The sequence below is a fragment of the Electrophorus electricus genome, chromosome 1 (assembly GCF_013358815.1).
Source record: "Electrophorus electricus isolate fEleEle1 chromosome 1, fEleEle1.pri, whole genome shotgun sequence".
In the NCBI taxonomy this organism is placed as follows: Eukaryota; Metazoa; Chordata; class Actinopteri; order Gymnotiformes; family Gymnotidae; genus Electrophorus; species Electrophorus electricus.
The window spans coordinates 34,351,300-34,366,671 of record NC_049535.1 but is presented as its reverse complement, the minus strand read 5'-3'; the positions used below and the strand labels follow the sequence as shown (position 1 = coordinate 34,366,671).

At 42.5% G+C, this 15,372-nt stretch overlaps 1 protein-coding gene across 1 annotated transcript in view; it reads left to right on the top strand.

The window, feature by feature from the left end:
- Positions 1 to 13,724, top strand: part of LOC113588782 (thyroid hormone receptor alpha-like) — a 31,129-nt gene extending 17,405 nt beyond the window's left edge. Inside the window, exons 2-9 of the mRNA XM_027028129.2 lie at positions 5,590 to 5,758; positions 6,637 to 6,698; positions 7,611 to 7,711; positions 7,793 to 7,940; positions 8,160 to 8,365; positions 8,819 to 8,965; positions 9,327 to 9,585; positions 11,812 to 13,724. Coding sequence (XP_026883930.1) covers positions 5,703 to 5,758; positions 6,637 to 6,698; positions 7,611 to 7,711; positions 7,793 to 7,940; positions 8,160 to 8,365; positions 8,819 to 8,965; positions 9,327 to 9,585; positions 11,812 to 12,059 — 1,227 coding nt within the window. The 5' untranslated portion in view covers positions 5,590 to 5,702 and the 3' untranslated portion in view covers positions 12,060 to 13,724. The remainder of the gene's footprint in view (positions 1 to 5,589; positions 5,759 to 6,636; positions 6,699 to 7,610; positions 7,712 to 7,792; positions 7,941 to 8,159; positions 8,366 to 8,818; positions 8,966 to 9,326; positions 9,586 to 11,811) is intronic.
- Positions 13,725 to 15,372: the final 1,648 nt, after the last annotated feature.

Sequence of the window (15,372 nt, the reverse complement as noted above, 5' to 3'; positions counted from 1 at the left end):
ACACTTAACATAAACGGCGACCATGAATACACATATAACTATCTTAAACAACGTGAACATTTACAAAGGCTACATGAACAATGACCAACAATGATGCACACACCAACAGGGGGTTTAAATACATACAGACACACAGAACACTAAACCATGTGCAGGTGTGTGCTATCAAGGAGGGCGTGGTTACAAACAAGACAGTGTGAATCCCACTGCTCCTGCTGGGCCGTACCACATGACCAGTGGCAAGAGGAGCGTTCTGTGACAGACGGAAGTGAAACGGGGATACAGATTGTATTACAGAGGCTTAGTATAAAGACAAGCGACAAAACAGGGGACACACAGGACTTAAATATGCAAACTAACAAGACAAAGGTGAGGCCAGTTATGGGTGAAGAACAAAACCAGGAACTGAACAATTACAGAGGAACACATGATAGCGAAGGGAATCACCATGCTAGTGGAGGGGAATAGTGACACATGAACTTTGTTGGTTCATGCACTTATATTTTGTCATGTGCAGTTCAGTTGTCTTGTCAGTGCTATAAATTAGCATGCCTGCGAATAACTGCATTGTCCTACAGCAATCTCAACATGCTTGTGTTTACATCTTACTGGAGAAGTTATTTGGAAAGGTTATTAATTATTATTATTATTATTATTTATTACTATTATTATTAGTGGTAAAAATAATATAATATTATTATTATTATTACTATTATTACATATTTTATTGATTAATAATAATAATATATTTTGGCCACAATAAAAGTCTTGTTATTTTCAAATATAACTGGTAAATCCATCTTGTGTTGTTTTAAACTGTCTACATTCTGCATAATTCTGCATAACTGATTAATGTGTCATGCAGGCTGGACATGTCCCATGTGGCTTTCAAGATAGCCATTTTTAAGCCACCTGCTGCTCTCCCTTTCTGCAAAGCCCAGTTGATGTCATTTGGAAACATAATGGTTTTTGAACCTTGTTGGTACTCGGTTCAACAGCACAGTCATACAAAATGGAAGAAAAAGCTGTTAATGGCTAAGAGAGCCTTTATAACCATACAAACCCAATAAAACAGAACATTTTGATGTTAGGTACTAAATCTGATGTTTAATGTTATGATGTTATAATGGCCTAGAGCCAGCATATCTCAGATTATAGCACATTTAGAGATCTGATGGGGCTATCACGAACACCTCACTCATGCAGAGGCAGGCTTACTGCTTATCCCTAAGATTGCTAAATGGTATGAATTAAGGAGCAGTGGAAAGTGCTGTAAAATCATATTCTTCCATATCTTATAGTCTGAAATATTATAGAGAATATTAGTTACGCAACCTCTTTATGGGTTTTTTAAATCCAGCCAAAAAATAAAAGCTTATACTTAAGTTACTCTCAAACTTTTAGTTTTTTCCCCCTGAGATGGCATTGTCTCGGGTGTGCTCTTACTTGTTTAATGTTGTTAGTTGTTTTGTCAAATGCACATTCTGTCAGTTCCTATGACTGAGAGATGTTTTGTGTCCTCGCCTGCATGATCAATGGCTCTGTTGGCAGGATAAATCTACAAAATAGCTCTTTTTCACCTCCATTGTTGCTGCCAGCCCCCTTGGAAGTTTTTCGTTTCCATTGCTGTGAACGGTTTTTAAGTCGATGAGAACAGCAGTAGAGGAAGGAGGGAGTACTCTTATTCAGCTGTGGTAAGATGACATGGACACAGTCTCATGTGTTGTTCACCGGAGAAGCGGAATGTGTGGTTGCAGCCGGTTTTTCAGCTCTACCACCTTCTGCCCATATTGAGAGAAAAAAAAACTTAATTAGGTCCAGTCTGGTGAATTTAAATAATTTAAGTAGAATACTCGGCCTCTTGCCCACTAAAATGGAACACTGCTCAGCTGCTACGATGGATTTAATCAAGCTCAGATCTTTGTTAAATATCTTTGTTACTTTGTGGGACTTTGTATCCTTAAACAGCTTGGATTGTTTTTTGTGTTTACTGGGGACTTGGCTTAAGCCTTGTGAGAACTGGCACCAAAATGAATTATGCCCGCAGATCTATTCTTGTTTAACCATCCAAGGTCGTGGAGGAGAATTGAATGCTATTTTTAAGGGTTGTTACTGTTGTTTGTCTGTTTCTCTTGGGGAAATTTCAAGTTTGAAAGATTATCTTTTAAAGTTCTTGGCAATCATCTAGTATTTTGTGCTGTAATTTACCTTCCTCCTAAGTTACAGTGTTGCTTTATATCAGAATGATTTTCTTACTTCTCTCGTACCTTATTAGGATAAAGCCCCAGTAGACGTTGATTTTAATATTCATGTTGACAGTGTCTCTGATGGATTTGGTTTCCAGTTTTTGAGCAATATGGAATCATTTCTGAATGAAGCTGACCTTGACCCTATATGGCACTATATATGAGTGTTTCCTATGTGAAACACTTTGGAAATATGGAACAAAAATGCTGCTTGTCGTTTGTCTTTAGCTGTGAGTGTATTTCTCTTGATGTCCAGACAGATAAGCAGTTCTGTGTACTAAGGGTTAAAGTGAGCTGTGAGAGTAGTAGGGTCAGTGTGAGGGTACAGGTTTAGAGCTGTAGCCTAGCAGAACGCATTTCAGCTGCACCTCACCACTTTCTGGAATGCGCTGTAGGCCTGGTAAGATGGAACATCTCAGGTGCTACATTCTAGACTGTGACTTGATAGAACATTTCTAGTAAAATAAAATGTCCTTTGTTCACTGTCCTTTATTCACTAGTAGACTTCTGCTTTGGTGTTCAGCTAGCCTGCATTCTTTGACTGAGTTTTATAGTCAAAATCATTTATAGGTTTGTCCGTATATATATTTACGTGATTATGATGTCCAGTTGAAAACAGGTTTGACGTTTTTTAAGTTTTACAAAGGAAAACACGATCTGTACTGTCGCAGTCTGTGTCCTGATCGCCCAGGGGAAGACCTCCGATATGGTAATATTTATGTATGTAATAACATATTTAACATGAAATAGGTATAAATTTGGAGAGCAACAGTCAGCATATGAGCACCATTTAAGATATAATTCATACATGTTTTCTTAAGCAGACAAATGAGAGTACAGATTTAATTCTCAATGTTTTCCCCCATCTCTTAGACAAGTGTACACAAGTGAACAAGAACATCTTGCTATTGGATTTGTGTTGGATTTGAAATATTTGACACACTACATCAGCAGCTAGATGGAGCTGGCCATGTTCCACAGAATCTGGTGTCTCCGAACTCAGCAGTTTTATTTTTTTTGGCTGGCCTGTGTGTTCAGTGTTCTCAAAACAGGAACTTAAATCTGACTTGCACTTTTATTAGACTTCTGTACAGAGATCTGTACAGTGTAGCTGGTGGGCTGTGATCCTGTACTTCCCACAATGCACTGGAAACACTGTTTTGGCCAACACTGGCACTTTAAGGGCTGAATTTAATCATTACATTTTTGGAAGCAAGGCTTTGATAGCAAAAACTAAACACATGTTCCAGCTAAATCTTTTGATCACTGAGTCAGAGCCAACAGTTCGTGAGGATGATGTAATACTCAATGCAAAGTTTATGGTTCAAATGTTAGCAAGTGAGCACATTAGCTAGCTGGTGAGTTAGCTACCTAAGAACTGGCTCGCTTCTGCTCCTGCCTATTTCACAAGGCTATGTGTAGCACCATTTTCATGAATTAACTGTATTACATTGCACACACATGCCATTTGAACTATGCACTCAGAATTCAGTGATATTAAAAGTGGAACCATTAAAACAACATCAGTTGTTTGTTATATTCACAAACAACTGTTTATTATTCTCAAGCACAAACGTGCGATTCTCTACTGTATCATTATGAACTCTGCTCCATGCAATCTAATGTATTGTGTACCTAGCAACAGATTATTGAAATTTGACAGTTTATGTAGATGTAGTTTATGCAGATTTAGATGTTAGAAATGATGCAATAATCCATAAGTTGGAAGACCTGGTCTTGATGTGCCTGGATTTGTTTACAAGCAGATGTCAAGCTTTCCCACTTGTACTCAGTCAACGTTTGTCATATCATGGTAACCAGGGGCAACAGCTATCGGCTGTATCGGACATCAGCCTGAGTTGCTTATGAGATCTGCATGAAATGGGTGCAAATGGGCTTGAGATAGGCCATGAGATAGGCAATAGATGGGCAGGGATTGGTGTGAGATTAGTGTGAAATCGGCAAGTGTTTTTCTGGTACCAAATATGGAGAGACCTTATTAAGCCTGTGTGAGAAACTAAATGTACTTAGTGGTCCATTATACACAGCTAGATAGGCTAGACCTAATGGTATAAAAACATGTTACTAATACAAACCCATTAGACGTAATGGTATAGGAACCTGTTATTATTACAAACCTGAGCAAATTTCATCAGAGGCACAGACCAAAAGGGTTAAAAAATCAAAAGCAGACAGAGACAAAAAAACAAAACAGGTAGCACACAAAAGACTGGAAAAGTATCATAAAGTATCATAAATGCCCAAAGTGAAAAGAGAGGGTTTTAGGCCAGGGAAATGACTGCTGATAGTTCAGAGGTGAGTCTAATAGGTAGACTCACCTCTGAACTAGTCCTTGGAAAATGGTTGGTGTCCAGGTTGCTGAATGAGGGTATACCTGACACTGAAAAACTGTCAAATGGCTTAGACCAAAACCAGAAAACCAGTGTTAAGTGTGCAGCAGCAAACAAGAATCACTTTCTTGCTATAAGCCAAATGTATAATTAGCAGGAAACTACAGCAAAGTTTTATCACATCAAATTTAGTTACCTATCTAGTTTACACTAGGTGATTATCACTGTGTTAGCTATCTTCTAGATAAAGTAAATTAATTAACCTGGTTAACAATTTGTCTTGTCTTACAAGCAATATTATCGAATATTGCGATAATTTTAAATTGTTGACAATATAATGCAAATGATTGTGTCACATATCAAGACCACTTTTTTGATTGACTTTTTTAATAACTTTGCCTTTATTTAATTATTCTACTGTAAATCGTTAACTACTGGGCAACTATACATGAATCGAAATATGTTTTCCCCTTCAGTTTTTGTTTTATGCCAGAATTAAGATTTGCTATCTTTAGAATTCTACATGACTCAAAGTGAGATGCAGCAGCTCACTTAGCTAGAAGAAAGCACCTTGTCCACTATAATGTCTTTTGTATTATTGCCCATAAGATCCACCTCTTGTTTCTTTAACCCTCAGATCATCCTGTAGATGTTAGCATTATTCTAACATGAAATTAAAATTAACATTTAAAAAGATTCCTTACATCACTCTCAACAAAATAATGTTTACCTTAAAAATGATTTCATTAACAGGGAATTTGAGTTGGTATGCTTTCATCCATTAATTTTTCATTATTATTTCATTAAGTACCCCCCCCCCCCAAAAAAAAAAAGAATGTGTCCTAATAAAGGATACAATCTAAATGAATCTTGTAGTAACAACAGTCCTTTATCCTCTTCCATCATTCCAGTGTGTTTTCCTACTGTCACCTTTACCACCAGGTGTCAAAAGGTGCCTAATATTTTTGATTGATGTGTGTCTTCTGAAATAGGGGCGGGGACACAGGCCTCTCTGAACCTCCCAACTCCTCAATGCAGAGGCAGCAGGAAAGGGTGGGGCCAACATCTGTCTCGCATGATTGGCTGCTGGATGCAACTAAGGTGAATGGAACACACACCGAAAGACCAGAACAATAACCTGCGAGAGGAAGATGACACAAGGTGAACTTGGACCCCCACCACACAAACTCTGTGTGTGTGTGTGTGTGTGTGTGTGTGTGTGTTTGTGTTTGCGTGCGTGCTGTTTTTTAACCTGTTGTGTGCATCAAATTACCTCACTTCATATTCTTAGTACCACCATACACTCAGATATAAACGTTTAGGATTTAATAAATACTCTTTAGATGTTTCCCAGATGGAATTAATATACTCTGTACTTAATATAAATGATTTGGTTTCAGATAATAAAATACATGTTACACATAGATGATGGTAGTGGTAAGGGTCTTGCCCCAGGACGCATTTTGCTATAACATAGAGTACTGGCCCAGGCAGGTGGGTGAACCCCAGTCCCCCATGGGAGCGGTGGTGTTGTTACCCTCCACACTATATCAATCACAAGTATTAATCACCACACCCTACTAGTTCTATTTCACGTCATCCATCGTTTTGAACAAAGTGCCTCTGTGTGTGCCTACATGAATGTCTGTTGTCCACATGCTTAAGCCTGTACTATAAGCAGTTGTGCTTGCCATAGGACTAAGCACTGTGCATCCCCAACACAGGGGGCGGAGTCTGCTCTGTGTCCCAAACATAGGGGGCGGAGTCTGCTCCATGTGTCCCAAACATGGAGCTTTATTTCAATTCTTTATTGCACTACAGAGCTGTCAAACAGCCGCAGGAAGGCTCTGAGAACAGCATTGAGAACAGTGCCACCATGTGGGCATAATGTTATAATTTCGTTTTCAGCAAATTCATATGCAATTCACGGGTCACAAGGTGTAGGTTTGTAAATGAAAATATCATTGCTTAGAAACCTTTAAACCGTTTAAGCTTCATAATTTTAAAACATGCTCTCCCCCCCCCCCTTCTGTTCCCAGTTGGCCCAATGTTGTGAACAGAAAACGGAAGAAGAGTCCCTGCTCTCTGAAGCACATGTCTGGTAAGGATGCCTGGCTTATGTGTTGAGTCATCTAACATTTAAAAGCTCCTCTCAGATGTGCAGTGCAGTGCTATGGGCAGACCGGGGGATGGCCAGAGTGATCTGGAAAGGCTGCTGTGCTTCCGCTCGGCTGTCAGGAACATCATGAGTGAGACTTTGCAGTCAGCATGTGCAGATGTCTGGAGTAATACACATATTATTGTTTCTTAAATGATAATATGCAGTTTTATCGACAGTCCCACTCAGAAGCCCTAATTCAGATATTGTAAGATCTCTGCTTCAGACTGATCAGACCAAGACAGCTTATGGTCATCAACACTTTGGTCACACTTTTAGTATTCTGTTTGGCATAATTGCTAAATCTGGCTAAGCTGATGAAGGAAACCTACAACAGAACTTTGTTGTGCTACTCTCTCTAAAAAATCCAGTTACTTACAGGGGAAACTCGAGCAACAAGAGGCAGCGTTTCAGAGCCCAACCGCAAAACACCAGCCACATGGTTTATCAGAGCATGGAATAATGATTAAAAACAAGGGGGCCTGAGTGGCTCTTAAGTGGGCAGGAGGACAGGTGTTATGATTAGCCCTGATTATCCTGGAACTGCTCTCTGCCTCCCTCTGGTGGCTTTATGGAGCCTAGCAGCTGGCCCAGCCCTGGTTCCCAGTCCTTACAGTAAATGATATAAAACGCTCATGGAAAGGGTTTATTTTGAAAGGGGTCCTGGTGAATGGGAGAAAGTGTTTGTCTTCCCCTACTGTGGGGGTGTGTCTCTGTGCGTTGAGATTTAACTCAGCCTGCGCCAGTGGTTGTGGGTGAGAAACTTAGAAGGTTCTGTGCCCTATGTGTGTGCGAGTGTGTGTGCTTGCTCTGCTGTAAGTCCCCCTCCTCCTGTGCTGTGCATCTCTCTTCTAGGGTACATCCCCAGCTACCTGGACAAGGATGAGGTGTGTGTGGTGTGCGGAGACCGCGCGACGGGCTACCACTACCGCTGCATCACCTGCGAGGGATGTAAGGTGTGTTCCAGCTCCTCATAGAAGCAACACATCAGATCTTACACACACTTTCAAGCAGCTGCTGACTCTGTCTCCCTTCAGGGCTTTTTCAGACGCACCATCCAGAAGAGCCTCCATCCATCCTACTCCTGCAAGTTCCACCACTGCTGCATCATTGACAAGGTCACCCGCAACCAGTGCCAACTGTGCCGCTTCAGGAAGTGCCTGGCCGCGGGCATGGCCATGGACCGTAAGTACGCCCCTGCACCGCCCCGCGTCCTCACACTGCTACTCCCCAGGCATGTGGACAAGGTGTCTTCTGCTGTGCTGTTACAGTGTAGGAGCAGCACATTCACCCCAAATGTTCACCCCGAAAGTTAACCCGCAACGCAGAAGAGCCTCGTGTTTTGCACGAGCACTCATGTGACATTCCTGTCGTTTGTGTTTTTTGGGGGGTTTTTTTGGCTAGTGGTGCTGGATGACTCGAAGCGTGTCGCCAAGAGGCGACTGATCGAGGAGAACCGGGAGCGGAGGAGGAAGGAGGACTTGATGAAGACGCTCCAGAACCGGCCTGAGCCCACGTGCTTGGAGTGGAAGCTTATCCACACAGTGACAGAGGCGCATCGCCACACCAGCGCTCAGCTCTCGCACTGGAAACAGAAGCGCAAGTTCATGGTAAGACACCTGTAGTGGTCGGCCACGCACCAAGGCCCCTGCTCCTAACTGACCTCGTCTGGTCACTTTACAGACCCAACTATTTTGATTCTAACAATAAGAAAGAATGATACCAGTGTTGCCATCTGTGAGCTGTTTACTGGTCTATTTCACATGACATTGTAGATTCTTTAGTCCGTCCAGCCAGTACGTTTGAAATGAGCTGTAAGGGGGACAGGTCAGAGCATGTCCTGAACAATGATGTCCTTGTTCTTACTGGACAATGAGAGAACACCATATTTTCATACAGTAGCTTACATTCATAGAGTGTAATTCCCTGTAGAGTCACCAGTACTTGATTAGGTGTGGCCAGATGACTTTAGCTGACTCGCTCAGCTGGGTGGACTGAGGTGTGTGTGACTGGTGTTTTTATGTCACTGCTTCTGGACTTCACATGCCTGTTTTGGGCCCCAGCCAGAGGACATCGGTCAGTCTCCCACGGCTGCCACCCAGAATCGAGACAAAGTGGATCTAGAGGCATTCAGTGAGTTCATCAAAATCGTCACTCCTGCCATCACACGGGTGGTCGATTTTGCCAAAAAGCTTCCCATGTTCTCTGAGGTGAGCGTCTTCACTCAGGCCCTCATATTCGAATGTTTCCGTCACAATGGAAACACTTGCAGTTCTCATCACAGCCATGAAGTCAAGGTTGAAGCTGCATCTTACTTTCAGTCTGTCTACGACTGTGAGGAATGACATGCTTATCTGCTTTCAGGTGACAAGATATTCCAGGATTGGTCTTTCTAAATTCTGTAGAAGGCGAAAATATCATTTTGACTCTAATTGGAAATTTAGCAAGCTACTGACATGCCTTTTTAAAGATAGCACCAGTCTGTGTGTGTGTGTGTGTGTGTGCGCGTCTGTGCGTGTGTGCATACATGTGTATGTCTGTGTGCGTGTGTGTGTGTGTGTGTGTGTGTAGTTGCCATGTGAGGACCAGATCATCCTGCTGAAAGGGTGCTGCATGGAGATCATGTCTCTGCGTGCGGCCGTGCGCTACGACCCCGACAGCGAGACGCTCACTCTGAGTGGTGAGATGGCCGTGAAGAGAGAGCAGCTGAAGAACGGCGGCCTGGGAGTGGTGTCAGATGCCATCTTCGACCTGGGCAAGAGCCTGGCCCACTTCAACCTGGACGATACGGAGGTGGCGCTGTTACAGGCGGTTCTGCTCATGAGTTCGGGTGAGACACAGCAGAGTTGCCACAGTGTGGGTGACACACCTGTAGCGGAGAAGGTGGAGCAGGGTGCTGGTAACAGCAAGGTTATGGGTTTAAATCCACAGAAGTGCACACAATGAATGGCTGTAAGGCAGAGAGGAGACAGCATGCTGCCTAGATTCTCAGACTCTTCATGTGTATTTGCATGGTTGAAGTATCTTGAGATCAGCACATGCAGAACTCTGATATCACTGAACCATTCTGTGGAGTGGAGGGGCAGAGGGGAGAGGCATGGGGCAGGTGAGTGTGGCCCACCCCAGAGGGGAGAGGCGTGGGGCAGGTGAGTGTGGCCCACCCCAGAGTGAAAGGGCACAGGGGAGATGCATGGGGCAGGTCAGTGTGGCCCACCCCAGAGTGGAGGGGCAGAGGGGAGAGGCGTGGGGCAGGTCAGTGTGGCCCACCCCAGAGTGGAGGGGCAGAGGGGAGAGGCGTGGGGCAGGCATCTCTCTTAGTCCTCTTAGACTCTTAGTTTTGGTTTTGAGAAACCGAAACCGATCTGGTTCACGCACCTAATTTCAAACCATTTGGCACGTTTCATCCAAAATAAACAGCTTGTTCCTAGCTGGTACAAAAGAATAGCAGGTTCTTAAGCTCAAACTGTGACAACATTAAGAGGGGTGCAAACTGGTTCTCAGAATAGCACAAAGGTTCTCAGAACCAGATCAGGACCCAGTCCTCGTTGATGTAAAAGGGTTATCTTGGGATTGATTAAACAACTAGATACAGTCACACAGTCTGACTATCAATGGCAACAACAACAAAAATGTGAACATGAAATTTAAATAAATAAGCCTTGCAGATAGGTGAACGGCATTGTGGGAGTCCTCACGGTGCCCCTCCCTGCTTCCTCTGACGCACTGTAATTTGCTGGTGGATTAGGACACCGTAATTTCTGTTTTAGCATCTTGACACACTGTAATTTACTGTACTCTATACAATTGGGGAGGGACTTCACATACATTCCAAGACAATATCCTGGGTGGCCAGAATAACTTTCCTTTATCTTAATTTGGTAACATTTAGTGTACTGAATTCCAGTATATGCTACCTAAATTTGCTTCATAGTTCTAGTGTGAAACTAATAAAGGACACTTGAGTTACCAAACACGTCCTGGTTGAATGACTACATCTGAGGTAAGTGAAAAGTTGTGTAAATTAAAGTTTTGCCAAACTATTCCTTTAATAAACAAGGCTATGAGCCACCAAAGCATAATTCATAATTTATATGGTGTAATCATCAAACTGTAATTCACATTTGACTCATAAAAATAGAATTTGGCTTACAGAGCAAGCAACAGGTGTCATACTCCAGGATGAGTCAGCAAGTAAAGCAATAATCTGATAGAACATTTTTTTCATTTTGGTTCCAAAGTCTAAAAGTTTATTATAGAATGGAAATTACCAAGAAGGTTTCATTAAAGAACATCAACCGGAAAAAAAAGATGAGGTCACCTAAGGTGACCAAAAAGAAAATGTTGCTGACAACAAATAGCAGCCACAATAACATGTGGAACCATGGGCCGGAGGACCTGGTACAGCACGAACTGATGCCCTATGAGGTGGAAGACTTGCAGAACACAGATAGAGCTCATATGAGATTAGAATCCCAAAATAACTAGGGACTAAGGCAGACACTACTCTGGGTCCTCTGAACTGGATAGCTACATTTTATTACATTTTTTGACCTAATTAGTTCAGTATCTTTGCACTGTTTATTATTGAGGTGTGCTCAGCCCCTCTGTGATTAATGACTTCTATCTCTTCAGCTCTTATTCTTATTGTCATCTGTCAGTCACTGCTTTGCACCTTATTATAAGACATTTTCATGTGAAATCAGATGGCAGTAGTTGTTCAAGCCTTAGGAAATCAGACAGTATATATAATCATCAGACTTCTAAAGTCTTTACCCTTTATGTCTGATCAGCACGTGCTATGCAAAACCCTCCATTAAATGTTTGTGTAAGGGAAATAAGGTCATTTTATTATTTCCATGTGCATAAACTGAGCATTTATATTTGCATGCTGCTTCAGACAGAATGTATGCTAAAACACAGCCCAACTGTCATGTGGTATTACAGACAGATATTCTAGACTCAGCCCAGTACATAAAGTGTTTAAACATACCGGTTGTGTGCAGAAGTCCTAACAGTGTATCCCCTTCATGTGAAACTCTCTCTGCTGCTGTCTCAGATCGCTCAGGACTGACGTGTGTGGAGAAGATCGAGCAATGCCAGGAGACCTACCTGCTGGCGTTTGAGCACTACATAAACCACCGGAAGCACGACATCCCCCACTTCTGGCCCAAGCTGCTGATGAAGGTGACGGACCTGCGCATGATTGGTGCCAGCCACGCCAGCCGCTTCCTCCACATGAAGGTGGAGTGTCCCACCGAGCTCTTCCCTCCGCTCTTCCTGGAGATGTTCGAGGACCACGTGTGACCGGGAGCAAGGCCGCTCACAAGTGCCAGAAGAGTTTCCTCTCCGCAGACTCATGCAATTTTGAGTTAGGATATGCACTTCCGGTTCCATTTAACCCTTAACCTGTCACGCTTCAGAGCGCCAGTCACCCTCTCGCCAGCTGTCGGGTCCCTTCTGCTAAGAGATCGTTTATCAACCTACCTCCTTCTGTTCCCACATACCTCACCTATTCAGGAGGAGCATATTTAGGGAGTTTAGCAAAAGTAATTCCTTCAAACTAAAAGTATTTTTGCATTTTCTGTGCTCAACTGAATATATTTTGCAAGAACATGCCTACCTGTAAACATTCAGATACACCCTGTGTACATTATGAACTTACAATTAAAAACCTCCACTAACCTCATGTAGCCCAGCACATGTAGCCCCATACACATATGTGTATACATGTGTAGGAGTCTGCCTGCTACCATTCATCACTTAGCATTCAAAATGTTGACTACACAACCAGTCTACCTTCACACTCAGCCTGTCCACTGACTTTACAAACCTAATGCAAGTTTAAAATCAGTGATCGTATCTTGAGTAGTCCCATGTCACTATGTATTTTGACTCTGTGCTACTCTGCGTCGATCAGTGTCTGCCCTAAGACTGCAACATGCACAGTTACGTGCTGTCCCTGTTACCTGTCCTGTGGATCAGGCCAGACCAAGCCAGGCCATCTTGCAGATCCAGGGTTACACTACAGGACACACGCGGAGAAGCATGAGCAAAAAAGCATCACACCGTATCATGCTAAGATCAAAGGAGATGGCTCCAGGGTTCTGTGTTTTGGGTGAACAGTAAAGGTGAATTCTTTCCAGTCCTGGTCTATTAATGTGATTTAGGGAATTTTGGTCAGTTTCCAAGCACCATGTAGCACAATGTGAGTAGGGGAATGTTTTTATTAAAAAACAGAAACATGGAACGAAAAAACAGATTCACAGAATCTTACCGTCGAGCTTACATCATTGACATCTTTTAAAAGAGCTTATATAGTGTTCCTACAGATTTGACAATCATTTGTCCACAACAGAGAAATGGGCTTTGGTAACCTCAGTGTGGAAACAGACTACCTCACCTCATCACTATAAACACTATAAACATACTCTCCTCAGATCCTTTTCTGTGCAGAAGAATCTCTTTGCATATACATGGTACGTAGATGCTGAACTCACGCTGATGTTCATTCCTGAACCCTAAACCCTTCCTGACATTTTGTTTGACCCCAACCCCTTCCTGACACTTTTCCTTTGATATATTGCGTCTATGATGTGGGGTCAAATATGCCTCTTTACCTATTTGATAAAGAACAAAGTTTCCAAAATAAAATCTATGACATGATTTGAACTTAAAGTAAACAAAGCACTGATCCAGTCAGTAAATCTGTGATGAACAGACGGCATAATATGAATGTATATTCAGTATGTCAGATTTACTAATGGCGCAGCGTACTGTACTCTTGCAGGGGTTTTTAAGTAGTTCTCTGCTCAGGCAGCACTGACACTGTGATCAGGGACCTGCGACTGTGTGACTCACTGTGAATAACCAGACCTGGTCTGTAGGATGCAGCTCTCCCTCTACACCCTGTGCTGTAGTAGACTCAGACCCAGGCAACCCACCAGCACTGTAGAGAGAAGCCCCACCCAACCCAACCCAACCCAACCCACCAGCACTGTAGAGAGAAACCCCACCCCAACCCACCAACACTGCAGAGAGAAACCCCACCCCAACCCACCAGCACTGCAGAGAGAAACCCCACCCCAACCCACCAGCACTGCAGAGAGAAACCCCCACCCCAACCCACCAACACTGCAGAGAGAAACCCCACCCCAACCCACCAGCACTGTAGAGAGAAGCCCCCACCCCACCCCAACCCACCAGCACTGCAGAGAGAAACCCCACCCCAACCCACCAGCACTGCAGAGAGAAGCCCCCACCCCACCCCAAGTTACCAGCACTGCAGAGAGAAGCCCCCACCCCAACCCACCAGCACTGCAGAGAGAAGCCCCACCCCACCCCAACCCACCAGCACTGCAGAGAGAAGCCCCACCCCAAGCAGAGTTCTGATCATTGCAACCAGTCCAGGGAATCAAGGAGCCATCTCCTCTGCATTTTTGGACATGGTTTACAACAACTCTGCCACTTTCTCATCTATACAATTAGAATCTGTTTTTTAAATTCTGCATATATTAGTTCTGCACCTGTTTATTTTAATAGGGGTCAGTCATTAACACTTCTTGTTAAACATCCTTTACACACCATGTACTTATGTCGGTACAAATTGTACTCATTCATTTGCAATAAAGTAATTGAAAAAGGATCTGAATTGGTGTGACACTAAGAGATGTGCTCCACACTGTTACATAATTAGGCCAAAAAACTGAAGAGGTCTTGTATTAGCAGGGATGGCTTTTTTTTTAATGTTCACTTAAATATGTTTTTGACTGTCCAGAACTGAATTGAACTGATCATAACAAAAAAACAAGGGAGGATGTCCTCATTCATTCATGTGCCCCCATGAAACAATCCATTTCAAACTAAGGGGTCACAAAATTGTATCAGAGGAGTGTTAATAAAAACTGTAATACTGAGTTAAATGTTCCACTACCGAAGAAAAGGAACTAAAACATTTAATGGTTTAAAACAGGTACAAATTCTTACATCTGGGGCTGTACAGTATGACCAAAATCTCATCCCAATACAGATAATTTCATGTCCCGATAACGATACATATCACAATATAACAGTTCTTAACATTCATTGACCACATGGAAAGACCCATTTCTCATTCACATATACTCAACAAATAAAGAGTACTTACTCATATTTGAAAATGTGTGTCTTATTTAGAACCTTATTTAGAACCTGTGAATTTCAGTGATGCATCTAAAACTCCATTAAACAGAATGTCACAAGCATGGCACAGTTGGACATGGAAGATCAACACTTGAACTCTGATAATACAAATGTACTAAATCACAGGAAACACATGGCAAGCAGTGGTAATGAGTAGTGCTTGATTTATCAGCTACTGTTGCCACTAAACATAGTGCATATTATGTCAATTGTAGTCTTGCATTGAAAATTTTCACTGCCAGTTACTGACACTATGATGAAATGAAATTCTGAATCCAGTCTTAGTCTGGGTCACTGTCCTAGTTGAATGATTTAATCTTTTTTTTTTTAATATATGATTTAAAGTTTATCCAAACTTTTTATGTCCACACAAAGCAATAGTAAATACAGAGCTAGACAGAGCACAGTCTAGTGGTGCGTAACAGAAAAAAATAAATAA